General features: G+C 40.9%; 1 protein-coding gene across 9 annotated transcripts in view; it reads right to left on the reverse strand.

Annotated features, from left to right (window-relative positions):
• The window catches only part of MIA3 (MIA SH3 domain ER export factor 3), a 65,288-nt gene extending 37,883 nt beyond the window's left edge, over positions 1-27,405 (reverse strand). For 8 of the 9 annotated variants that reach the window (XM_053608146.1, XM_053608145.1, XM_053608143.1 and 5 more), the window contains exons 1-4: positions 27,256-27,405; positions 23,937-24,070; positions 5,861-5,947; positions 718-3,541 (exon numbers count right to left, since the gene is read on the reverse strand). In XM_053608146.1, the coding sequence (XP_053464121.1) occupies positions 718-3,541; positions 5,861-5,947; positions 23,937-24,070; positions 27,256-27,388 (3,178 nt within the window). In that variant the 5' untranslated portion in view covers positions 27,389-27,405. Of the gene's footprint in view, positions 1-717; positions 3,542-5,860; positions 5,948-23,936; positions 24,071-24,916; positions 25,005-27,255 lie in introns of those variants that run through there. The other variant, XM_053608144.1, reaches the window with a different exon arrangement.
• Between the last annotated feature and the right edge of the window lie 436 nt (positions 27,406-27,841).

The raw sequence follows: 27,841 nt of genomic DNA on the forward strand, positions 1-27,841 counted from the left end.
ACCCTCAGTTCAAACACCTCTGTTTAAAAAGCCTGGGTACAGAGAATAGAACATGGAACTAGGAATTGGAAAGTTTATGTCAGGATGTTTGCTTGGGGCCAATTCAGCAAATATTTACAGAATGGCTTCTATGCTGTGTTAGAAGGCTCCTCTTCCTGATTCCCTGCTTGACTAATCTGAATGCAAGAACCTTAGCTTGCAGGAGAGTTTAACTGGAGTGTGTGACTGCTCCCAAGAGGTGGGGAAAGAACACATCATCCCCAAAAGATGATGTTGGAGGGAATGAAGGAACTCAACAAGGCAGCTTTGAAAGTTATGCTAGCCAATCCTTAGGTATAGAGCAGTTACCTTATGATTTAAAAACTGCATTCAACACAGTCCTTCCATAATCTTACACAAAATCTGTGCTTTGTTAGGGGTCTACAATGTGTATCATTTCTTTATTCACAGTTTTCTCTTTAGCTTTTTATAAAGTTTCCCTTTGAAAATCCTAACAGTCTCAATTGTCCTAAGCGAAAAGTAAGGAATCCTCCCCCAAGCTCCAGCCTAAAAGTAGGCAGGAAGGGACAAGTGTGGGCCTCCTGTTGTCCCTCTCTTTTAGACACACTGGAAACTGAACAGACCTTTACAAATAAGACATGAAGCACTTCAGCAAATTCCAACCCTCACCCCCTGCTTCTCCAGCCAGCTCTATAAGGCCACACACAGGTACCTTACCTTCCCCAAGTTTACCCCAGCCTTCCTGGAGAGGTGGTGCCACCACCAGTGGGGCTGTCTCCTCTTCTGTGGAGTGCCTGTACCTAACAAAATAGATCAGGTCTTGAACATCATCTAGCACTGCAGCCTCTTCAAACACGTTACTTTCCTTCATCCCCTGCTCTCTATTTTTGGTCACACAAGCATCGAGCATTTGCTCTGCTATGCTCAAAATCTGTGACTCAGAAGCACGGAAGACCTTATCTAGGACTTTTTCCACATTGTAGGGCAGGCTCTCCCGCTGTGCTGACTTCAGCTTTAACGACATTTCTTGTAGCATGGCTTCCAGCTCGTGGACATCAAAGTACCTCTGGAACCTCTGCAGAGACTGCTGCTCTTTAAAGAAGGTGCTTATTATGGGCAAGTTCTCCCTCTTGTCTCTGTGCTTGGGCTCTACAGCTGCATGTGGAGCCCAGTGGAATGGGTCATCATCAAGTTCTTCAGAAGCAGATCCTTGGCCTTCAGTGTCCATGAATTCTTCTGTGTCCTCATGGTCCTCTTTGGAGAGTTCTTCCCCCTCAGGCTTCTCTGCAAGCCCTGGGGTCTTCAGATGTTCCTCAGGGTTCTCTCGTTTCAGATAATCAGGATCATTCTGAAACACTTCAACTAACTCTGGAGTCCAAGTTTTTGCCTGGTCGGGAAAGTCGGTCGTGTCAGACAGTATCTGTGCTTTCTCATCTACCGGGGGGTGATCGCCCTTTTCTAGTGCCGTCCCAGCTGGTTCCCTGCCTACTGTGTCGATGCCATTGCCTGCAGTTTCATTTTTGTTCTCTCTACCCAACATACTAGCTTCTTGCTTGTTTTCTTCGATTTCTGGATCAGTATCAGTGGTCCCTAAAACTACTGTTTCAGGGATTTGCAGATTAATGTCTGCCTGCCTGTCCTGAACCCCAGGGTTTCTGTCTTTAGCCTGTTTTGCACTTTCAGCATTTTCATCCTCCAGCAGTTCTTCAGGGATATAATCCTCCTCCTCTGCTTCTGGCTTTTCAGCGTAGAAGCCTGGTCCTCCCACACCAGCAGGTTGGCCTGCTTCTCCCAGTTCCTGTGTGCCCTGCACTGCCTTGTGATGAATAGACTCTTCCGCAGAGGAGTCTTCTCCCACCTCTTCCTCTGGGAGCCTCTTCATCTCATTCAAGGGCTTAGGGACTGCCACAGCCATGTCTCTTTCTGGTGGCCATGATAGATTTCTTCCCGGAATGGGAACCTCTTCTTCTAGTTCTCTTGGCAAACCAGTTTCACCTGGGGAAGAGAATCTTGGTTGATTTTGAGTTTTAAGAATTAGATCCCCTTTAAATTCCTCATGTTGATGGTCCACTGAAAGTGTGTGTGGTTTTGGTCCATTTAACACAACATTTGCTTCCTCCACACTGTTTCCGGACACATTATGCTGATCATCTCCTACAAGTGGTACGAGATCCAAGGACTCCTGTTCAATCTTCTTTGCATTCACATGATTCCCTACAGCTTTACGCATAGAGTCACTCCCTGAGTCACCTTCCAAAATCTCTCCAGGCTTTTTTTCGGGGAGCATTCCCTTGGAGATATGAATAGCTGCGCCTTCTAGGTCACTGTCTTTGTCATCAGAGGCTGACTGTAATATGTCTTTACCCTTTTCAGCAGCTGGCAAAGAGTTGAGATTATTACTTTGCATAGAACTGTGCACAGTCACTCCTTCTTGCTTCTCATCCTCTAACTTGGTCTCATCTTGTACCAGGTCCCCCTCGGATTCCTGAACTTTCCTCCCTTTTCCTTTAATGTCAAGTTCAGTGTCCACTTCTGAGCCTTTGTCATTATTTGTTTTAGGGACTTCTACAATCAGAAGACTGTCTTTCACATGTTCAGGGTCAGTGTATTCTGTTGTTGATTGTGGTTTCCCCTGTTTGCTACCTGGAACTAAGGAAACATCTTCTTTTTCTTCCTCTGAATCAGAACTCTCTAAATCCATCACACCTGTTTTTTCTTCACCTCCAGTGACAATAGAAAAGATAGTATCCCCCCAGCTTGTTAGAGTATCTGCCTCATCATTTTTGATGCCAAAGGGCACAGTTCCTTCAACTTTATCCTCTTTATTTGTATTCTGTTCTTTGTCTATAGAATATTTCTCAACTCCAGATCTCACTGGGGTTTCTGTATTTTCTCCACTCTCAAAGGTTAGTAATGGCAGCTCATTAAAGTCTTCTAGATTCTCCTTTTCCTCCTTCTTGACTTCATAATACTCAGCTTCTAATTCCTCATCAAAATCATCCTCTAATGAGGTAACAAGCCTGGTTGTCTCATCATCAGATACAAGTGCATCAGCAGTTGAGCCAAATTTGGTTTTCAAGTCCAGGGTCATTTCTTTTTGCAAAAGTTTACAAGCACCCATCTTTTCCTGCTCCTTTGAGACCTGAGAACTATTGTTAGTTTTGTTGTTTTCATTTTCTGGCACTTTTAATTTCTCTTGCAGCATTTCTTTAAAAGGTTCAAATGAAGAATGCTCTCCCTGAGCGTCATCTGCTTGGCTGTTTGTATAGGGGTGGTTCTTCTGAGTCATAAATTGTTCCTTGAGATCTTTAGTGTTTTCTGAGAACACACTTTCACTTTCCTCTGAGCTGACTTCTACTGGTTCAGGCTCACTTTCCTTAGATACTTCAGGATGTTTACCCACATGCTGAGAAGTTTTTTCTACAGCTTTCTCAGAGTTTCCATTTGCAGAATCATACAATTCCAAAAACCCTAAAAGTTCTTCTACATTATAATTATCAAAATCATCTCTTCCTCCATCAAAACAGACAAAATCCGTTTCCTGTAAGGGAAAGAAAAACATTCGTATGTCACTAACCAAGTGTCAGAAGAGCAAATTCTTACCCATGCTAATGATAGAGATAATCTCAAATTCATGTTTGGCTCCAGAGGGGCATTTGTGTCAACCTTGGGCAACGATTGTTCTTGGGCAGTGTGGGGACAGAAGGCAGGAATGCACCTTCCCACCCAAGTGCTACCACTGGCTTCCCTTCACTTTTTTTCCCCAGGGAAGGAATGATTCTTGTGATTGGCGAGTTTGCTCAGCTCCACCCCATTTTCTGTTTGGTACCAGCCAAAAGGAAAATACATATTCTATCCCTTAACACTGTCAGTTTTAGAGGACAGTCGTACTTGGGGTGGCCCCCAGTTGGCTCGCTCAATCTGTGGCTGGGTAAGTCCGTTTATTGTATACTACACAACGTTAGAAAGCCTGTTCTCTCTGCACACTTGAATTATACTCCCTAAACAGCTTTATCAGTAAATATGGTGACATTTTTATCTCTACCTGCCCAACTCCTGGATTCCTATATTTGTTTTGAGCTCAGCTGGGGAAAAATGGGTTATCATTTATTGGGTTCCCAAACCCTCAATACTTATGCCTGATGTTCTGGGCACTCACCTCTTAACAACCCTTCCAGAAGAAGCTGAGAGACAATCCAGGTCCTCTACCCCTGTGTCCTCTATGCTATATTTCCCTGCTCTCTCACCTAGAAATAGGCAGACTCGCCTGGCTGTCAGGTTCTAAGTGTATATGGATTTTTGGCTCATAATGTCCTTGGATTTGGGTATAGGCACCAGAAAAGTAAATATGTAAAGGTACAGAGAATGATATCAAGAGGGCTCCCCGCTTTGTTAGTACCACAGGAACAACTTGAAAACAAGATTCAGAAGGTATATATCTTACTTTAAATCAGGTTCTAGGTAGTCACTAAGATCTGCTTTCAAGACTATCTCTCGGGCGGTGCCTGTGGCTCAGTGAGTAGGGCGCCAGCCCCATATACCGAGGGTGGCGGGTTCGGACCCAGCCCTGGCCAAACTGCAACAAAGAAATAGCCAGGCATTGTAGCAGGCGCCTGTAGTCCCAGCTGCTCGGGAGGCTGAAGCAGGAGAATCGCCTAGGCCCAGGAGTTAGAGGTTGCTGTGAGCTGTGTGACGCCACGGCACTCTACCGAGGGCAATAAAGTGAAACTCTGTCTCTACAAAAAAAAAAAAAAAAAGACTATCTCTCAACCTAAATTCTTTCTTTTCTCCATTGGTAAGCAAACTGGTATACCAAGAGTCATAAACTGAAGGAAAAGTTAAAAATCAACAAAGATAATTTTCATCTCATAACTAAACTCTGTGAAGACCTATCCAGCATGGCAAGGGATAAATGATCTCCCCTCTCTGTCACATGCAGCCTGAGCCAATCTCTCAGTGTCAGGTGCCACGAGAAAACAGCATCCAACACAGGTCTCTGTGACCAGTGGACCTGTGTGTCACTCTGTCTCACACTTACATCTCAGGCAGCACCTTCATCAGGAGTGAGGCCAAACAGGTAATAGGACTGACTTCATGGCCCCTAATATTATCAAGAAATTTTAAAAATAACAAGAGCTCTGAGACTTCTCCATTCTGCCAATCACATCTAAGAACTGCCTGAGCCTAGCAGCTTGCATGCTCTGCAGTAACTCTAAAAATTTCTGAAAGAAGGTAGGCATCAATTACTATAAATTTTAAAATTCCAGAAAATTATAATTTATAAAATTATAAAACAAAGAGTCCAGAACACAAAATCCTTTTATTCACAAACTTTTTAAAGTCAGTGCAATATAGATAAATGCTTTATCGAATCTGTAGTCAGTACCTTACAGATGTGAGACGGGACCTCACCTGAAACTCTCAGGTTCCCTTTCCCAAATCTATGACATTAACTATAATCCCTTAAGTAACTAAGGAGTCAATAGGAAGAAAAGCTTTCTAAGTCTGCATTTCTGGCCCAGTGCAAAATGAGTTCAATTAATTGAACCTAATTTCTATATTCTTAAAATGTCTAATAGCTATTTGATAAACAGTTTTCAAACCAACACTTTTTCCTTTTTCTTGTAAAATGATTTACCACTTAAATTTAATAACTACATACAAGGATAATGAATTCTTAATTTTTCAGAGCAAAGAAATGTCCTGTATAGGAATATACAGTAATAACACCTGCTTGAATATATTAGATAGCCATCAGATTATGATACGGTCTCTTTTAAATTCTTTCTTCCTTTTTTTAAGAGGTAATCATTTATAAGCCAATTTGTAACCAAGAACAAAAAAAAAATCCACAACTTACATCTGATGGAACTTGTAGCTCTTCTTTGGTATACTCATGGACTACCTGGATTAAATCCTTTGGAAAATATCCAAAAATACGCCCAACCTACATGAAGGAATGGCCAAAAGGGGCAAATATTAATCGAATTCTGTATCAGGAACTATAAATAAAAGATTTCTTAGTAGTGACAGGAAATATACAAATATATAGGTAGGTAGATAGAATAAAGAGAGACAGTTGCTATTATAATTACACTAAGATTATTATTCCAATAAAAATTAAATACAGATTGGAGAAATCAGCAGAGGCCTCCAGTCGTATCAGCATTGTAATTCACATCTCATACCCGAGAACCTCGCCTGTTGCCCAGACAATATTCAACAAGATATATATGCTGCTTTTCTTTTGGGTTTTTTTTCTTGGGGGGAGAGAGGGTTGTTGTTTTGTTTTTTTTAATTTCAACGTTTTCCCTATAGATTTTTCTTTTCTTTCTCTATTTTTTCTAGTTTAAATACAGTTTCTCATTGTTGCCTTTTTCAATAATTAGAACTTCATTTTTGCTACTGTTTCTACCTCTATCATTTGGTTTTTCCCCCAATTTTATCCCGTAAAGTTTTCTGTTTGTTTGTTTTAGTTTGATTTATAGCATTTTTTTCTTTCCTCTCTATTTGCTGGAGGTTGGGGTACTGTGTCTGATCAGGCTAGCAAAGAGCTGCTGACCTCAAGGGAACCACCCAAACTGGCACCCCCAGAGGTTGGGTTTTTTTTTAAGGTTGTGTCAAAGTACCCTACTGTACACTTATATTGCTCTGTCTCCCTCTTTCTGTGCCACTTTTCTCATTGTCAGTATTCCGTTTTACCCACCCCCTTTCCTTTCTCTTTTTTCTTATCTTTCTTTCTTTCTTTTTTTTTTCTTTCTTTTATCCCTTCTTGCTCTTCAATCTTCTCATCCATCTGATCCTGTACCAAAAGGACTCATCGAAACCCTAGTCCACAGGCATGGCAACTTAAAGAAAAAGAGGAAGTGAAAGGAAAATTAGGGCAAGGAAACAGATAAAAGAAATCACTCATGAGGAAGAATCAGCAGAAAACTCCAGGCAACATGAAGAACCAGTCCAGAGCAACGCCTCCAAGGAACCATGAGGTAGCTACTGCAGAGGATTCCACCTACAAAGAAATGTTAGAAATGACAGAAAGGGAAATCAGAATACACATGATGAAAACAATGAAGGAAATGATGGAAACAATGGAGAAAACTGCTGATAAAGTGGAAAATAACCAAAAGGATATCCAAAAACAGAATCAAATAAGAGATGAAAGATATGAAGAATATAGAAAGGATATAGCAGAGCTGAAGGAACTGAAGCAGTCAATTGGGGAACTTAAAGATGCAATGGAAAGTATCAGCAACAGGTTAGACCATGCAGAAGAAAGAATTTCAGAGGTAGAAGACAAAGTTCTTGAGATAACTCAGATAGTAAAAGAGGCAGAAAAGAAGCCAGAGAAAGCAGAATGTTCACTGTCATTATTATGGGACTTTATGAAGTATTCCAACATACAAATTACAGGAATCCCAGAAGGGGAAGAAGAATGCCCGAGGGGAATGGAAGCCATACTAGAGAATATTATAAAAGAAAATTTCCTAAATATCACCATAGATTCTGACACATGCCTTTCAGAGGTATATCGGTCCCCAGGTCACCTCAACTCCTCAACTCTAAACAAGCTTCTCCAAGACACATTGTGATAAACCTGTCCAAAGTCAACACAAAAGAAAAGATTCTTCAAGCTGCCAGGAGTAAGTGCCAGTTGACCTACAGGGGCAAATCCATCAGGGTGACCAGACTTCTCTAATGAAACCTTCCAAGCAAGAAGACAATGGTCATCTACCTTTATTCTACTTAAACAGAACAATTTCCAGCCCAGAATTCTATATCCTGCTAAGCTAAGCTTTAAAATTGATGGAGAAATCAAATCATTTACGGAAATACAAACGTTGCAGAAATTCGCCAACAAGACCAGCTCTACAGGAAATACTTCAACCTGTTCTACACACTGACCACCACAATGGATCAGCAGCAAAGTAAGAACTCAGAAATTAAAGGACAGAACCTAACTTCCACACTGATGCAAAAGATAAAACTAAGCAATGGACTCTCACAAAATAAGACGAATAGAATACTACCACACTTATCAATTATCTCAATGAATGTTAATGGCTTGAATTCCCCACTGAAGAGACACAGATTGGCTGAGTGTATTAAAAAAACACCAGCCATCCATTTGCTGTCTGCAAGAAACACACCTGGCTTCAAAAGACAAATTAAAGCTCCGAGTCAAGGGTTAGAAGACAATTTTTCAGGCAAATGGAATTCAGAAGAAAAGAGGAGTTGCAATCTTATTTTCAAATACATGTGGATTTAAAGCAACTAAGGTCAAAAAAGACAAGGATGGTCACTTTATATTGGTCAAGGGAAAAATACAACAAGAAGACATTTCAATTCTAAATATTTATGCACCCAATTTAAAATCTCCCAGATTCTTGAAACAGACCTTACTCAGTCTGAGCAATATGATATCCGATAATACCATAACAACAGGGGACTTTAACACCCCTCTTACAGAGCTAGACAGACCCTCTAAACAGAAATTAAACAAAGATGTAAGAGATTTAAATGAGACCCTAGAACAACTGTGCTTGATAGACGTATATAGAAAACTCCATCCCAAAGATAAAGAATATACATTCTTCTCATCACCCCATGGAACATTCTCCAAAATTGATCATATCCTGGGACACAAAACAAACCTCAACAGAATAAAAAGAATTGAAATTTTACCTTGTATCTTCTCAGACCATAAGGCACTAAAGGTGGAACTCAACTCTAACAAAAATGTTCAACCCGACACAAAGACATGGAAATTAAACAACCTTCTGTTGAATGACAGATGGGTGCAGGAAGAAATTAAAACAGGAAATCATTAACTTCCTTGAGCATAACAACAATGAAGACACAAGCTACCAAAACCTGTGGGATACTGCAAAAGCAGTTTTGAGAGGAAAATTTATCGCTTTAGATGCTACATTCAAAAAACAGAAAGACAGCATATGAATAAACTCAGAAGCCATCTCATGGAATTGAAAAAAGAAGAACAATCTAAGCCAGTAGAAGAAAAGAGATCTCCAAAATCAAATCAGAGATCAATGAAGTGGAAAACAAAAGAATCATTCAGAAAATTAATGAAACAAGGAGTTGATTTTTTGAAAAAAATAAATAAAATAGATAAACCATTGGCCAGAATAACTAGAAATAGAAAAGTAAAATCTCTAGGAACCTCAATCAGAAATGATAAAGGGGAAATAACAACTGATCCCACAGAGATACAAGAGATCATCTCTGAATACTACCAGAAACTCTATGCCCAGAAATTTGACAATGTGAAGGAAATGGATCAATCAATATTTGGAATCACACCCTCTCCCTTGACTTAGCCAGGAAGAAATAGAGCTTCTGAACAGACCAATTTCAAGCACTGAGATTAAAGAAACAATAAAAAAGCTTCTAACAAAAAATGCCCTGGTCCAGATAGCTTCAAAAAAAAGAAAAAAATTAAATACAGATTATTAAGCTGATGTTTCTAAAACCATTGATTTTTCTTTTTATATTGATCCTGATTCCAAATACAAGCCACATAAAGTTAGAGCTTAAAAATAAATTGAAATATGTATAAAAGATTATTATACATTGTCTGATTAAACTGTGCAAATCAAAGTTGGTTAGAAATGCAATTCCAAATAACTTCTAGAACAAATCTGCTTGCATATTTTTTAGCATTGCTCATAAACCAGAACTTAAAAGTCTTTCTTAAACATAAATTACAGCCCTGTAGTAAGTAAAAAGAATACAAAATCTCTGAACTACATGAACATAAAAACAAAAGGCAAATATAGTTGACCCTTGAACAACACAGAGGTTGGGGTACAGTTAAAAATCCACATATAACTTTTGACTCCCCACAAACGTAACTAGTAATAGCCTGTTCACTGGAACCAGCGAGGGGTGAGGACCCTATAGCCTCAAGGCCACATGTGCCTTGCCAGATCCCCAAGTGCATTCCCCCTGACCGAATGCAAACTTCACATAATAAATCACTTTATTAAAAGGATTTATTCTTCAAAATTTGTATTCCATCATAAGTCTTCACTTAAGAATAGAGAAAGCCGGCAGAGGCGGAGCAAGATGGCAGCCGAGTAACAGCTTCCTTGTATCTGGGCACCGTGAGTCTGGGGAGATAGGACTCCAGGCATCTCTGGCTGCTGGGATCTGCCTATCATCACCCCTGAGAGGATACAGGGAGTCAGCGAGAGACTTCTGGACCCCAAGAGGAGGACTAAAACAGTGGAAAACCGGCAAGTGGTCGTGTGTGTTCAATCCGTCTAACCCTGCCTGTAACTGTAAGTTCAGTAGCAGCGAGACTGCAAACCAGAAAGGCCTTACCTGTGAACTATTTTGGTGTCTTTGGACTTGGCACTCAGCTGAACTGCCTTGGGGAGAGCCTGAGCGGGAGTGCGGAGAACTTTGGCCTTTGTCTAGGGCCCCAGTCTGATCCGCTGAGCGGCTGAGCCAGACGGAGCTAACAGTGTTCGGCTCTGGGTCACAGGCAGACATTGTGAGCAATCTGCCCCGGCAAGCTCCGCCCTCAGGGTCGGCAAGCTCCGCCCTCAGGGTCGCAGAGCTGGAATTGGGAGGGAGCTGGTAACCCAGTGACCAAGTAGCCTAAGGGCAGGGTCTGAGCTGCCTTGCAGCCCTAACCCTCGGGGGCAGAGGGAGATCAGTTTTGGCACACAGGGTAAGTGGATAGCCACTTCAGCAGTGATTCCAGCAACAAGCACTTCCCTGAGAAAGCTTCTGCTCAGTAAGTGAACAAGTTCAAAGTGCCTTTTAAGTGGGCTGAAGAGAGATTTAGGGTGTCTACCTGCTGGGGTTTGAGAAACTAGCAGCCTCCAGTCGTATCAGAACTCTCATTAACATCTCATACCCCAGAAGACCACGTGTTGCCCAGACAATATTCAGTAACATATACATACTGCTTTGTTTTTGGTTGTGTTTTTTTTTTGTTTTTTTTTTTTTTTTGGTTTGGTTGTTTTTTTTTTGTTTACTTTGATGTTGTTGATTGTTGTTTTGTTTTTTACGTTCAACATTTTCCATACAGATCCTTTTTCTTTCTCAATTTTTCTAGTTTAATTATAATTTTCCATTGCTGCCTATTTCAATAATTAGAACTTCATTTTTGTTAGTGTTTCTACCACTATTATTTGGTTTTTCCAGCCAATTTTATCCTGTAAAGTTTTCTGTTTGCTTGTTTTGGTTTGATTTCTAGCATTTTTGTCTTTCCTCTCTACTTGGTGGAGGTGGGGTACTGTGCTGATCAGGTTAGCAAAGAGCTGCTGACCTCAAGGGAACCACCCAACTGGGCACCCCCACAAGGTGGTTTTTTTTCTTTAAGGTTGTATCAAAGTACCCTACTATACACCTATATTGCTCTGTCAACCTCTTTCTGTGCCTCTCTTCTTTTTGTCAATATTCCTTTTACCCACCCCCTCTCCTTTCTCTATTTTTCTTTTTTTTTCTTATCACTCGGTCCTCCTTTCTTTCATCCCTTTTTTGCTCTTAAACCTTCTCACCCTTCTGGTCCGGTAACCCTTAGTCCACAGGCATGAGAACTTAAAGAGCAAGAGGAAGTGAAAGGAAAATTAGGGCAAGGAAACAGATAAAAGAAATCACCCATGAGGAAGAATCAGCAGAAAACTCCAGGCAACATGAAGAACCAGTCCAGAACAACCCCGCCAAGGGACCATGAGGTAGCTACTGCACAGGATTCCACATATACAGAAATGTTAGGAATGACAGAAAGGGAATTTAGAATACACATGTTGAAAACAATGAAAGAAATGATGGAAACAATGAAGGAAACTGCTAATAAAGTGGAAAATAAACAAAAGGAAATCCAAAAACAGAATCAAATAAGAGATGAACGATATGAAGAATATAAAAAGGATATAGCAGAGCTGAAGGAAATGAAACAGTCAATCAGGGAACTTAAAGATGCAATGGAAAGTATCAGCAACAGGTTAGACCATGCAGAAGAAAGAATTTCAGAGGTAGAAGACAAAGTTCTTGAGATAACTCAGATAGTCAAAGAGGCAGAAAAGAAGAGAGAGAAAGCAGAACGTTCACTGTCACAATTATGGGACTTTATGAAGCGTTCCAACATACGAGTTATAGGAATTCCAGAAGGGGAAGAAGAATGCCCCAGAGGAATGGAAGCCATACTAGAGAATATTATAAAAGAAAATTTCTCAAATATCACCAAAGATTCTGACACACTGCTTTCAGAGGGCTATCGGACCCCAGGTCGCCTCAACTCTAACCGAGCTTCTCCAAGACACATTGTGATGAACCTGTCCAAAGTCAAGACAAAAGAAAAGATTCTGCAAGCTGCCAGGAGTAAGCGCCAGTTGACATACAGGGGCAAATCCATCAGCTTGACCGCAGACTTCTCTAATGAAACTTTCCAAGCAAGAAGACAATGGTCATCTACCTTTAATCTACTTAAACAGAACAATTTCCAGCCCAGAATTCTGTACCCTGCTAAGCTAAGTTTCAAAATTGACGGAGAAATCAAATCATTTACGGATATACAAACATTGAGGAAATTTGCCACAACAAGACCAGCTCTACAGGAAATACTTCAACCTGTTCTGCACACTGACCACCACAATGGATCAGCAGCAAAGTAAGAACTCAGAAATTAAAGGACAGAACCTAACCTCCACACTGATGCAAAAGATAAAACTAAGCAATGGACTCTCACCAAATAAGACGAATAGAATACTACCACACTTATCAATTATCTCAATAAATGTTAATGGCTTGAATTCCCCACTGAAGAGACATAGATTGGTTGACTGGATTAAAAAACACAAGCCATCCATTTGCTGTCTGCAAGAAACACACCTGGCTTCAAAAGACAAATTAAAGCTCCAAGTCAAGGGTTGGAAGACACTTTTTCAGGCAAATGGAATTCAGAAGAAAAGAGGAGTTGCAATCTTATTTTCAGATACATGTGGATTTAAAGCAACTAAAGTCAAAAAAGACAAAGATGGTCACTTTATATTGGTCAAGGGAAAAATATAACAAGAAGACATTTCAATTCTAAATATCTATGCACCCAATTTAAATGCTCCCAGATTCTTGAAACAGACCTTACTCAGTCTGAGCAATATGATATCTGCTAATACCATAATAACAGGGGACCTTAACACTCCTCTTACAGAGCTGGACAGATCCTCTAAACAGAAATTCAACAAGGATATAAGAGACTTAAATGAGACCCTAGAATAACTGTGCTTGATAGATGCATATAGAACAGTCCATCCCAAAGATAAAGAATATACATTCTTCTCATGACCCCATGGAACATTCTCCAAAATTGATCATATCCTGGGACACAAAACAAACCTCAACAGAATAAAAAGAATTGAAATTTTACCTTGTATCTTCTCAGACCATAAGGCACTAAAGGTGGAACTCAACTCTAACAAAAATGCTCGACCCCACCCAAAGGCGTGGAAACTAAACAACCTTCTGTTGAATGACAGATGGGTGAAGGAAGAAATAAAACAGGAAATCATTAACTTCCTTGAGCATAACAACGAGGACACAAGCTACCAAAACCTGTGGGATACTGCAAAAGCAGTTTTGAGAGGAAAATTCATCGCTTTAGATGCCTACATTTGAAAAACAGCAAGAGAGCACATCAACAATCTCACAAGAGATCTTATGGAATTGGAAAAAGAAGAACAATCTAAGCCTAAACTCAGTAGAAGAAAAGTAATATCCAAAATCAAATCAGAGATCAATGAAATTGAAAACAAAAGAATCATTCAGAAAATTAATGAAACAAGGAGTTGGTTTTTTAAAAAAATACATAAAATAGATAAACCATTGGCCAGACTAACGAGAAATAGAAAAGTAAAATCTCTAGTAACCTCAATCAGAAATGATAAAGGGGAAATAACAACTGATCCCACAGAGATACAAGAGATCATCTCTGAATACTACCAGAAACTCTATGCCCAGAAATTTGACAATGTGAAAGAAATGGATCAATATTTGGAATCACACCCTCTCCCTAGACTCAGCCAGGAAGAAATAGAGCTCCTGAACAGACCAATTTCAAGCACTGAGATCAAAGAAACAATAAAAAAGCTTCCAACCAAAAAATGCCCTGGTCCAGATGGCTTCACTTCAGAATTCTATCAAACCTTCAAGGAAGAGCTTATTCCTGTACTGCAGAAATTATTCCAAAAAATGAGGAAGAAGGAATCTTCCCCAAAACATTCTATGAAGCAAACATCACCCTGATACCAAAACCAGGAAAAGACACAAACAAAAAGGAGAATTTCAGACCAATCTCACTCATGAATATAGACGCAAAAATTCTCAACAAAATCCTAGCCAATAGATTACAGCTTATCATCAAAAAAGTCATTCATCATGATCAAGTACGCTTCATCCCAGGGATGCAAGGCTGGTTTAACATACGCAAGTCTATAAACATTATCCACCATATTAACAGAGGCAAAAATAAAGATCACATGATCCTCTCAATAGATGCAGAAAAAGCATTTGATAAAATCCAGCATCCTTTTCTAATTAGAACACTGAAGAGTACAGGTATAGCTGGCACATTTCTAAAACTGATTGAAGCTATCTATGACAAACCCACAGCCAATATTTTACTGAATGGAGTAAAACTGAAAGCTTTTCCTCTTAGAACAGGAACCAGACAAGGTTGTCCTCTGTCACCTTCACTATTCAACATAGTGCTGGAAGTTCTAGCCAATACAATTAGACAAGACAAGGAAATAAAGGGAATGCAAATGGGAGCAGAGGAGGTCAAACTCTCCCTCTTTGCTGACGACATGATCTTATACTTAGAGAACCCCAAAGACTCAACCACAAGACTCCTAGAAGTCATCAAAAAATACAGTAATGTTTCAGGATATAAAATCAATGTCCACAAGTCAGTAGCCTTTGTGTACACCAATAACAGTCAAGATGAGAAGCTAATTAAGGACACAACTCCCTTCACCATAGTCTCAAAGAAAATGAAATACCTAGGAATATACCTAACGAAGGAGGTGAAGGACCTCTATAAAGAAAACTATGAAATACTCAGAAAGGAAATAGCAGAGGATATTAACAAATGGAAGAACATACCATGCTCATGGATGGGAAGAATCAACATTGTTAAAATGTCTCTACTTCCCAAAGTAATCTACCTATTCAATGCCATTCCTATCAAAATACCAACATCGTACTTTCAAGATTTGGAAAAAATGATTCTGCGTTTTGTATGGAACCGGAAAAAAACCCGTATAGCTAAGGCAGTTCTCTGTAACAAAAATAAAGCTGGGGGCATCAGCATACCAGATTTTAGTCTGTACTACAAAGCCATAGTGCTCAAGACAGCATGGTACTGGCACAAAAACAGAGACATAGACACTTGGAATCGAATTGAAAACCAAGAAATGAAACTAACATCTTACAACCACCTAATCTTTGATAAACCAAACAAGAACATACCTTGCAGGAAAGACTCCCTATTCAATAAATGGTGTTGGGAGAACTGGATGTCTACATGTAAAAGACTGAAAGTGGACTCACACCTTTCCCCACTCACAAAAATTGATTCAAGATGGATAAAGGACTTAAACTTAAGGCATGAAACAATAAAAATCCTCCAAGAAAGCATAGGAAAAACACTGGAAGATATTGGCCTGGGGAGAGATTTCATGAAGAAGACTGCCATGGCAATTGCAACAACAACAAAAATAAACAAATGGGACTTCATTAAACTGAAAAGCTTCCGTACAGCTAAGGAGACAATAACCAAAGCAAAGAGACAACCTACACAATGGGAAAGGATATTTGCATATTTTCAATCAGAGAAAAGCTTGATAACTAGGATCTATAGAGAACTCAAATTAATCCACATGAAAAAAGCCAACAATCCCATATATCAATGGGCAAGAGACATGAATAGAACTTTCTCTAAAGACAACAGACGAATGGCTGATAAACACATGAAAAAATGTTCATCATCTCTATAATATAATTAGAGAAATGCAAATCAAAACCACTCTGAGAGATCATCTAACCCCAGTGAGAATGGCCCACATCACAAAATCTCAAAACTGCAGATGCTGGCGTGGATGTGGAGAGAAGGGAACACTTTTACACTGCTGGTGGGACTGCAAACTAGTACAACCTTTCTTTAAGGAAGTATGGAGAAACCTCATAGCACTCACGTAGACCTCCCATTTGTTCCTGCAATCCCATTACTGGGCATCTACCGAGAAGGAAATAAATCCTTTTATCATAAGGACACTTGTACTAGACTGTTTATTGCAGCTCAATTTACAATCGCCAAAATGTGGAAACAGCCTAAATGCCCACCAACCCAGGAATGGATTAACAAGCTGTGGTATATGTATACCATGGAATACTATTCAGCTATTAAAAAAAATGGAGACTTTACATCCTTCGTATTAACCTGGATGGACGTGGAAGACATTATTCTTAGTAAAGCATTACAAGAATGGAGAAGCATGAATCCTATGTACTCAATTTTGATATGAGGACAATTAATGACAATTATGGTTATGGGGGGGGGAACTGAAGGAGGGAAGGAGGGAGGTGGGTGGGGCCTTGGTGTGTGTCACACTTTATGGGGGCAAGACATGATTGCAAGAGGGACTTTACCTAATAATTGCAATCAGTGTAACCTGGCTTATTGTACCCTCAATGAATCCCCAACAATAAAAAAAAAAAAGAAGACAGATGCACAATTTACAGACACATGAAAAAAAGCTCATCATCATTAATCATCAGAGAAATGAAAATCAAAACTACTTTGAGATATCACCTAACTCTACATAACAAAATCCCAAAACCAGAGATGTTGGCTTGGATTTGGAGAAAAGGGTACACTTCTACACTGCTGGTGGGAATGCACACTAATACATTTCTTTCCGAAGGATGTTTGGAGAATACTTAGAAACCTAAAAATAGACCTGCCATTTGATCCTATAATTCCTTTACTAGGTATATACCCAGAAGACCAAAAATCACAATATAACAAAGACATCTGTACCAGAATGTTTATTGCAGCCCAATTCATAATTGCTAAGTCATGGAAGAAGCCCAAGTGCCCATCGACCCATGAATGGACTAGCAAATTGTGGTGCATGTATACCATGGAATATTATGCAGCCTTAAAGAAAGATGGAGACTTTACCTCTTTCATGTTTACATGGATGGAGCTGGAACATATTCTTAGCAAAGTATCTCAGGAATGGAAGAAAAAGTATCCAATGTACTCAGCCCTACTATGAAGCTAATTTATAGCTTTCACATGAAGTCTATAACCGAACTATAGCACAAGAATATGGGGAAAGGGCCAAGGGAGTGGAAGGGGGGGGGGAGGTTAGGGTGGAGGGAGTGTAATAGGTGGGGTCACACCTACGGTGCATCTTAGAATGGGTATAGGCAAAACCTACTAAATGCAGAATACAAATGTCTACATACAATAATTAAGAAAATGCCATGAAGGCTACGTTGAACAGTTTGATGAGAATATTTCACATTGTATATGAAACCAGCACCTTGTACCCCTTGATTGCACAAATGTACACAGCTATGATTTAACAATAAAAAAATGAAGAAAAAAAAAAGAATAGAGAAAGCCACTGTGGCCCCAAGGCCATAGGTTCCCCACCTGCCAGGGACAGTCAATTAACACATATTTTGCACATTATATATATTATATACTGTGTTCTTGCAACAAAGTAAACTAGAGAAAAGAAATGTCATTAAGAAAATCCTAAGGAAGAGAAAACATATTTACTATTTATTAAGTAGAAATAGATCAACATAAAGGTTTTCATGTCTGTCATCATCACACTGAGTAGGCTGAGGAGAAGGAAGAAGAGGTGGGTCTTGCTATCTTAAGGTGGCAGAGGCAGAAGAGGTCTAGGAGGTGAAGGGGAGAAAGGAGAGGCAGGTACACGCTAGATAAGTTTACAAAAACACAATGGAATTTGTCTGATTTTTTAAATTTTCATTTCTCTAAAAATGTTTCTGTATATATGCCTTAGCACCCCGTAGCTCAATGGGTAGGGCACTGGCCACATACATTGGGGCTAGTGGGTTTACAACCAGCCTGGGCCTACTAAAGACAACAATGACAACTACAACAAAAAAATGGCAGGGCATTGTGGCAGACACCTGTAGTCCCAGCTGCTTGGGAGGCTGAGGCAAGAGAATTGCTTAAGCCCAGAGTTTGAAGTTGCTGTGAGCTGTGACACCACAGCACTCTACCAAGGCTGACATAGTGAGACTGTCTCTTAAAGAAAAAAGAAAAATGTTTCTGTATGGTTTCAATCTCTCTTCCACCATTTGCTTTATATTCATTGCTCGTATCATATAAGGGTCTATGCCATAAAAGAAGTCAAAAGGAGACCTGAACAAAAGAAACCCTTCTGCCAGTTTGTCTAATGTCAATTTGTTTTCTGACACTGTTTCTCCTATGACTTCTTCCTCATCGTCTGGCATTGGCATTTGGTTCTCCATCAAATTGTGTCCTGGTGTTTATTAGCTCTTAAAGTTTTCCAAGATCCGTATCTTGAAAGCCTTCCCTCCCATCCTTTTTTTTTTTATTTTTTTATTTTTTTGCAGTTTTTTGGCAGGGGCTGGGTTTGAACCTGCCACCTTGGGTATATGGGGCCAGTGCCCTATGCCTTTGAGTCACAGGCGCCACCCTGCTCCCATCTTTTTTTTTCCACATCCACAATCACATGTACAGTTTTCTCGATTGGTTCTGTCATAAATCCTGTGAAGCCACGCAGTGACTTCTACTCACAATTTTCTACACCAGGAATTTATTATTTTGGGCTTGATGGCTTTTACAGCTTTTTTGATAACAATGATGGTCTCTTGAATGCTGTGATCTCTCCAGATTTTCATGATGTACTCTCTACCTGAGTGTTCTTCCACAGAATTGACAATCCTTTCCACAGAGTACCATGGGTACTTAAAGGGCTTATGACAACCTGATACAGAGGCTGAATTAAAGACACTGTGTTTTAGAACAAGTAGACCACTTTGATACCTTTGGTGCTGAACTCATGGGGTTCTCGGTGGCTAAGGTCACTGCTCAATATCACAACTTTAAAAGGCAGTCCTTTACTGGCAAAGTACTTCCTGGCTTTAGGAACAAAGCACTGATGGAGAATGAATACAGAAAAAGAGTTCTCACTGGCCAGGCCTTCTTGTACAACCAAAAGACTAGCAGCTAATGTCTATCTTTTACCTTCAAGGCTCAGGGGTGGACAGCTTTATAGGTAAGGGCAGTCTTGATTACAAATCCAACTGCACTTGCACAAAACAGAGTTTTGCTATCCCTTCCTGCCTTAAAGCCCTCTCTTCCTTACTAATAAATGTCCTTTGTGGCTTCTCAACCCCACCCCACCCCAGAATAAGCACTATCATCTGCATTAAAAACCTCTTTAGGCACATATCCCTTCTCTTCAATGATTCTCTTAATGCTGGAACTTAATGCTTAATGTGGGAACTTGGCCACTGCCTGTTGGTGGGAAGAAGCTGCTTCTCCTCTTGTCTTGACATTTTTAAAACCAGATCTTTCTCTAAAACTATCAAACCATCCTTTGCTGGTATGAAATTCTCCAACTTTAGATCCTTCATCTTTGCTTACTTTAGGTTGCCATATAATAACTTTGTTTTTTCTCGTATCATATGAGAGTCCTTTCCTATAGCAAGGTTGCAACCATATAACCTTACATATAAACCTGCATTTTTTAATAAGAGATAAATTTTGAAAAAAGTGCAAGGGTTTATGTCTGCTGCTGCAACTGCAGCAACAATTTCATAAATTTCCTTTTCATTAATCTTGAAATGGTAGGCAACTACAACTAAAGGTCTCAATGTACAGTACATATCAGGCATCACCTTTTCCTTGTACTGTTATGACTTCTCTGCTTCTTAGGAGAACTTCCAGTATCAAGAGTAGGTCTTTGTATGGGTCCCAAGGTGCCATTCAAGGTTTATTTTATTGCACTAAATATAAAAAATACACAAGAAATGCAAGAGATCATCTTTTGTTGCATTACACAGTTTATTAGAGGTGAATTGCTCACTTGGAAGATGACTGGCGTCAGTTTTAAGCAGATACCAGTAACTGTTAAGCTCACTGCAATAGCAACAGGAGATGGCTATGAAATGATTACAGTAGTACAGTATGTACTACAGTGAATTTTATGCAGTTATGATTTAATACAGCATCTTTTGAGTTTGTTCACATTTCTCTCAACTGCAAATGGCACCAGATATGGTCTGCAAATGTAATGTGTGTAAGTTTTAATAAATTTTAGCTCTTTACAATAGACTTGTGTGTGTTTTATAGTGGTAAATGATAAAAATAGACTAGTATCTATCTACATAGATTTTATGTGTTCATGCCATAACTTTTTCTTAACTTTTTCCATATTTCTAGGCTTCCTAGCTTGTGAGTTTTTCCAAATGGTGCTAGATCTCAAAAAACTTTTTCCATATGTTTATCAGGAAAATTCCACATATATGTGGACCCATGTTGTTCAAACCGGTGTTGTTCAAGTGACAACTGTATTTATTGATATTATGCACTATACTGGCTTATTCAAAAACTACCTTTACATGGGCAGCGCCTGTGGCTCAGTCGGTAAGGTGCTGGCCCCATATACCGAGGGTGGCGGGTTCAAGCCTGGCCCCGGCCAAACTGCAACCAAAAAATAGCCGGGCATTGTGGCAGGCGCCTGTAGTCCCAGCTACTCGGGAGGCTGAGGCAAGAGAATCGCTTAAGCCCAGGAGTTGGAGGTTGCTGTGAGCTGTGTGAGGCCACGGCACTCTACCGAGGGCCATAACGTGAGACTCTGTCTCTACAAAAAAAAAAAAAACTACCTTTACATGTATTTGGGGACAAAATAAAATTATAATGTAATACATACATACCAAAGTTCATGTAAAGTGAAGGCTCTACGGAAAATAATCTCATTTGTTTTCAGCACTAACAGTAGTCACTGCCCCAAAGGGAGCAGTAGATCTCTTCCCAATCATTAAAGGAGACTAACATATAAATAAAATGCACAAGAAGAACAAAAGGCCATCTTATCACTAATTTGTAAAATATCCCCGTTCATTAGTGCTCTTGTTACACCTGGGAAACTATCTGAAAGCCAGGATTAGAAGCAGGATACTGCCATGAAGGTTAGATAAGACAGGGCAACTAAAAGCTGTGATATTGGCAGATAAAGTCTGAAACTCTAAGAAATCAAAAGAAGATTGCAGAATGAAAACTAAGAAACAAAACCGAGAATCATTTTGAAAGCTAAGGTGAACATGTTTTTAATATTCTCAGTATAAGGTTTATGAAAAGTGAAGGAAGACTGAAGGAAAATATATTTATTCCTTCTAAAGAAAATGTTATTAAAAGACAAACTGGAATAGGGAAAGAAATCAGAGATATACAGTAAAAGGAAATATTATAAATTTATCTTTGCTTAATCTTTGTCAATTGGGACCATAGGTCCTTTGAAATTCCTTATTTATGAAATGATAAATATTGGTGATATCTCATTTCTTACAATCTGACAAAAAGAAGTTGAGGAAGCATGGGCCCACATGACTGAAGTACTCTTTTATGTAGTTTTGCTACCACGTATCATTCTCTATAAGGTATTCTCGATTTGATTTGGGGGCAGGGGAAGTGCCTCAAGAGAACAAATTCTTCATCAGGATACATATAAATAAGTGGCACTGCACTGCAAGGACATACTCAGAAGGAAAAGAAGTAAGACATGGGCCCTTCCACTAAGGAGTTTTCTACTTTATATGAGCCAAGACAGCACACAAACCAACTGCAATGCCGAACAGTAAAATGAATGCCACACGAGCAGTGTGAACAAAGTGCCACCTAAAAAAATATTATCAGACAACAAAGATCCCTTCTGGCTGGGTGCTGAAGCCAGTATTCCCTGAGAAGGCAGAATGAGAGCTGTGACCCAGAAAGACGCGTAAGATATCTAGAAGTAAAATATGGTCATGAGCAAAAATGTGGCAGGTATAGGGGAGGAAATCATTAAGTCAAGTTCATTAATCCAAATGCTCAAAGATGAGCAGGTGGAAAAAGAACTACTCTATAGGCTGGGCGCAGTGGCTCACACTTGTAATCCTAGCATCTGGGATGCCGAGGCCAGTGGATTGCTTGAGCTCAGGAGTTTGAGACCAGTCTGAGCAACAGTTAGACCCCATCTCTACTAAAAATAGAAAAACTAGCCAGGCATCACAGCAGGCGCCTGTAGTCACAGCAACTTGGGAGGCTGAGGCAAGAGTGATTGCTTGAGTCCCCAACAGACTAAGGTTGCTGTGAGCTATGATAACACCAGGGCACTCTACCCAGGGTGGCAGAGCAAGACTCTGTCTTTTAAAAAAGAAAAAAAAAGAACTTCTCTATGAAAATGCAGCCTAGGTGCATGGAAAAATATTTCCAAGAGTAAAGATTATCAAGAGATCTCATTTGGTAGACTTGAAAAAAAAGCAAATAAATTCTTCTTCGTGGAGAGTAAGTCAGTTGGGATTCTGTCTAAACGTTTGTTAAGGGTTGCACTTGACCAGCTGCTGTTTCTCAAAATTACTCCCTAGGAATCTAGAATACCAACAAAATGAAATCTATTTTCATTGAAAGGGATTTCTTCAGCTTCATTTTCTTTTGTTTATTTGCTTGATGTTTTACTGAGAATGAAAATTTTTATAGTTGGGACTGCGTATTTCCCTAAGTTGGGACTGTCCTAAAGACATCAAAGACCCTTATTTACTTTAAGTAAATGAACAGTCCACATATCACACTTTCTTTTTGTTTTTGTTTTTTTGTTGTTGTTGTTTTTTTTTTGAGACAGAGTCTCACTGTGTGGCCCTTGGTATAGTACCGTGGCATCACCGCTCACAGCAACCTCAAACTCTTGGGCTTAAGTGATTCTCTTGCCTCAGCTCCCAAGTAGTTGGGACTACAGGCGCCTGCCACAATGCCCAGTATTTTTCTGTTGCAGTTGTCATTGTTGCTTAGCTGGCCCAGGCTGGGTTCAAACCTGCCAGCCTTGGTGTATGTGGCTGGTGCTGTAACCACTGTGCTACAGGAGCCGAGCCACACACATCACACTTTCTAATAAGGAAAGGACAGTAACTCATAAGGTAAGCCTCTTAATTAGGTCATTCCAAATGAACCTCCTAATTAAAAACATTAAAGTACCATGCAGTCACTGATGCCACATCTGGTATCAGAATACCCATAAAACTGGCTAGAAATAGAGCCCCTGTGGGAACCTCCAGACACAAGTGTCCGAAAATCAGAAAAAGGATGACCCAAAAGAGGCAATAAAACAACAACAACAAAAAAGAAAGCACACCATAAATACATTTTGTTTTTTAACAGACTAATACAGCACAAATTAGTAAGTTAACTGTTCCCATGACTGCTACTTTTTCCATAAAGAATAATACAAAGAAAGGAAATACACAAAAATCAACTTTAAACTTACATGCTTGAAACACTATCGCATGCATAGTTTACAGGATCAAGTCTAATTCCCATGAATTCATCCATTTTAAAGCAATGAGGTCAAGAATATTCAGGTTCTCACCATTTCAACCTTTTATATGCATGGAGCATTTTAGAAGCTGATGCTCAGGGGCTATAGCCTGAATCAGTACAGTTCTGTTTCAGACACTTCTGCTAAGCCCATGCTCTGTGCAGGCCCAAGGCCTCCTAAGGACACAGGGTCATCTTCTTTTTTCACAGTCTAGCAAAGAGGACATGTTAACCCCATCAAAGACCTGAAGAAAACACATGCATGTCTCTAGGTGCTAAACAAACTAACAAAAAGTAAGCAAATAAAGTATGTCAAAATTATACTTACACTTCCAGCCCAAACTTCCGGCCATCTCCCTGCCAGTTTATAGTAGACATACACAGAGTCACCTTTTTTAAAATTCACAAAACGACAATCCGGACCTGTGAAATCTTCTAGAGCCTCACCCCGGTACATTAACACTGAATATAAAGAGAAAGAAAAAAAAAAAACCAAAAAACCCAGATGTCAGGATTTAGCTTTCACAGGATATTCATTTCATCCATATTCATTTATCAGGAAGTATTAAGAATCCCACCATAAACAACAATCAAATTTTCTAGTATTTTCTAGAATCACTTTTAATTCATATGCTCAAAGTACCTAAAATCCTTTACTGGTATAAATCACAACACCCTCTGTAAATCAAGAGAAGAAAGAGAAACCTTCCCTATTTTTTTGTGGCTAATACTGAGAAACAAAAAACAAATCTGTCTATCATCACACACGGCTGTTCTCAAGCAAATCTCTTGAAACTCATGGTTCTCTGTTTAACCTACTAGTCTTCCATCTTTTCTGTTTCACAATCATAAAAAGCTTCATTTTGCAATGGGTTAATTTAAACACAGGTGCTGACTAGCTTAAGTATGGCTACATGTAGAGGTAGTAGAGAACTGGGGAAAGCACTCAGGAACCCCTAAGGAGTCAATTAACCTGAACTAGTGACTAAAAGGCACTACCTTTAAGTGACTGGACTTCTACTGTACAGCAGAAAACACTGTCAATTTCATTTGCAACCAAGTTGTTCTCTCTGCACAGTATCTGGGTAAATTAAAGGGAAAGGATATCTATTGCACTCTATTATTGATCCAACCACATCGCAAGGCAATATTTTCTCAAAGTAAATAATGTTGCCTGAATTCAACATTAGCAAGGTTGCAAAACAAAGGAAAAATACCCATATTTATATTTTTCTATAAACAAAATCAAAAGTGGACATCTCATGTAGCAGGAACCACGCAAAGTGATGAAACTAGGTCAGTAGTTACCTTTATGCTTTTAAAGTGCAGGACTTAATTCACACTAGATCTAGAACTGGTAGAAGCAGTATTTTTCTTTTCATGGACCAAATACACAGTTTCTGATGTAAGATGAAATGTACAATAAGTGCATTTAAATAGCAGAAACAAAGAAGAATGAAATGGAAATAACACGTTTTCTAAAAACCAGTTAGCAATAAAAGATTACATTAAAGACACATCTTTAAAAACATCTGTGAGGGAAAAAAAAAACAACACAGATTTGGAGGGTATTTGTTTTCCAAAGCTAAAATCTGATTATTTTCAAACATGTTAGCTTCTTCGTTTAGATACAATTGGGTGAGAAGAAGGTTGCAGGTGATAGGCAATTTAAGGTTGACGATTCTATCAGAATTGGAAATGGCAATGTTTCTCTTGCTCCCCCTTGAGAAGAGACCTTTGAGGATTTACAATAATACATCATATGACAACACAACGCACACTGAGGACCAAAGCACCTTACACACACACCTTAATAAACACAAGAGACCCAAATCTTATTGCTGCTGTTGCCTGTTGGGTTTGGTTACATCTGTTGGGGCACATACCCTTTCTCCAGTTATGTTACAACGCTGAGCTCTTCTAACACCATGTCTCAGTACTAGGAAAGCATCAGCTATGATTCTCCAGGTAACTTGTTTTGAGGAATCCAGGTAGGACAGTGCTCGAAAGCAAAGAATAAAGACTAGAAAATATTTTGCCATATCCAATGGCAAATGGATAAATACCTGGTTTTGCTCCAAAAAACTGAAGGGAATAATCATGGCAGTTGCTCCGCTTTTGCAGTGTTTATTTACATCACCCATTGGGTTGGTTACCTCCAGGAATAGCTTAACAGAAATTGGAGATTACCTTTCTTCTCTTTAATGGTGTTGTATTGATACAAACGCTTCAAATTATGAAATTTGTTTTTGATAACACCAATTTGGACATAAGTAGCTGAACTGTAGGTTTCTAAGCCCTTTAAAATGTTTTTCTGGCGGCGCCTGTGGCTCAGTAGGTAGGGCGCCCGCCCGAGGGTGGCGGGTTCAAGCCCGGCCCCGGCCAAAATGCAACAACAACAACAAAAAAAATAGCCGGGCGTTGTGGCGGGCGCCTGTAGTCCCAGCTACTCGGGAGGGTGAAGCAAGAGAATCGCTTAAGCCCAGGAGTTGGAGGTTGCTGTGAGCTGTGTGAGGCCACGGCACTCTACCGAGGGCCATAAAATGAGACTCTGTCTCTACAAAAAAAAAGTTTTTCTACATGTTATTGTCTATAATTTATGAACAACCGTTTCTGTAGCGGCTCTAAGTTACAAGAGGCAGGCAGGAGACCGTAAGAACAACTCTGGTCAGACAGACACATCGGAAGATGTTCCAATAACACAAAAAGCTACCGCTAAGGCTAGTTAAGGCTTATGATACCCTTGGAGTATTTATTATTTTTACTGAAATAACCCTCTTCATCTGAGTTTGAAGATCTGTGCCTCCCCATCGTCCACTTCCAATCCCAAACTTGGGAAAAATTCCGCTTCCTGCGCACAAAAGAGGCTGCCGATCCCAGGTGGCCAGTGCAGATCCTTGGTCACTTCCGAGAGTATAAGATCTTGGCCTTCTTGCTGTCCTGCCTGGCGGTTTGCAAGGAGGCTTCTATGTACAAAAATGACAGGACTGAGGCAGAGTCCGAGCAGAGACCTCGGAACACGCTGCGTGCTTGGACTCAGGGCTCGTCCCAAACCTAAACTCCAGCCCCGGTTCAAAAGGGAGAATGAAGCCAAATCCCAGTGAAGCAGAAGGGCAAAGGGGCAGCGCAATGAGCTTTCTGGAGGAGCCCCACCGCCGAGCTGCCACGGGAAGACGCCCACCCAGTCCTTAGCGCATTTGCCTGGGTACTGCACCCATGGATGTCCCCGTGGCGGGGGCAGGAAAGAGCTCGGCTGCAGCGTGGGGAGCCTACAGCGCGTGGCGCGCAACCACATTTACCCAGGGAGCCTGAGCCGGTCAAGTGAGGGGGGACGCTGTGTGTTGCCCGTGGGGAAAACTGGCGCCACCCCAACCAAGCCCCCCGCCTCAGCACTGGAAAAATAAAACGCTGGCAACAAGTGGGAGAGGTGCTGCCCTCCCATGATCTGGGCGGCTGGCCCGAGCGCCGGCACCGCCGCAGGGGACAGACGCAGGGACCCGGGGCTAGCCCAGCCCCGTGTTCGCCCGCCCGGCTGCGACCTCCACAAGGCCAGCCCGCGGGGCTGCCGAGCTCCTGCTCCCCGCAAGCCCGGGCGGCGCCGCGGCGGAGCCCCCGAGGCTGGCCGCTCGCCCCGCTGGCGCACTCACTGCTGCATTCGTCGTCCGCGCAGAGTTTGTGCTCCGAGAAGCGCCGGCTGGTGCCTGGGTGCTGTTGGCCCGGCACCCGCCAGGGCGCCCCGACCACGAGCAGCCAGAAGAGCAGCCCCGGCGCCGCAGCCATGTTGTGGTCAAGTTGGGAGCCGGTGACGCGGAGAAGGAGGCGGGGGGGCGGGCGCCGCCGGGCGGTGACGTGGGCGGAGCGCAGGGCGCGGGCGGGAGGCGAGGCGCCGAGGGGCGGCGCCCCGCCAAGCTTTGAGCGGTTCCCGGCTGACACGTCAGCAGTGCCTCTGGCTGGGACGCAAGGGGGACCTCGAGAAAGAGGAGAGCCAAAGCTCCTCCTTCCTCCCGAGGCCTTAGCCTCCGGTCGCTGCCTTGGCAACCGGGACTCTATATCTTCTCCCTCATCCAATCGCCTCCCTTTGCAGTCGAACCTCCGCGTGATTCCATTTGTTCATTCCTCTCTTGTGTACTGGGTCCCTAACCCTGCGCCATCCCAACAAGTCCCTTCTGGCGCCTTCTCGCAGCTTCTGATTTCTGATCCATCCTGAACCATCCCACCCACGTCACTCCCCAT

The sequence above is a fragment of the Nycticebus coucang genome, chromosome 10 (genome assembly GCF_027406575.1).
Source record: "Nycticebus coucang isolate mNycCou1 chromosome 10, mNycCou1.pri, whole genome shotgun sequence".
Classification (NCBI taxonomy): Eukaryota; Metazoa; Chordata; class Mammalia; order Primates; family Lorisidae; genus Nycticebus; species Nycticebus coucang.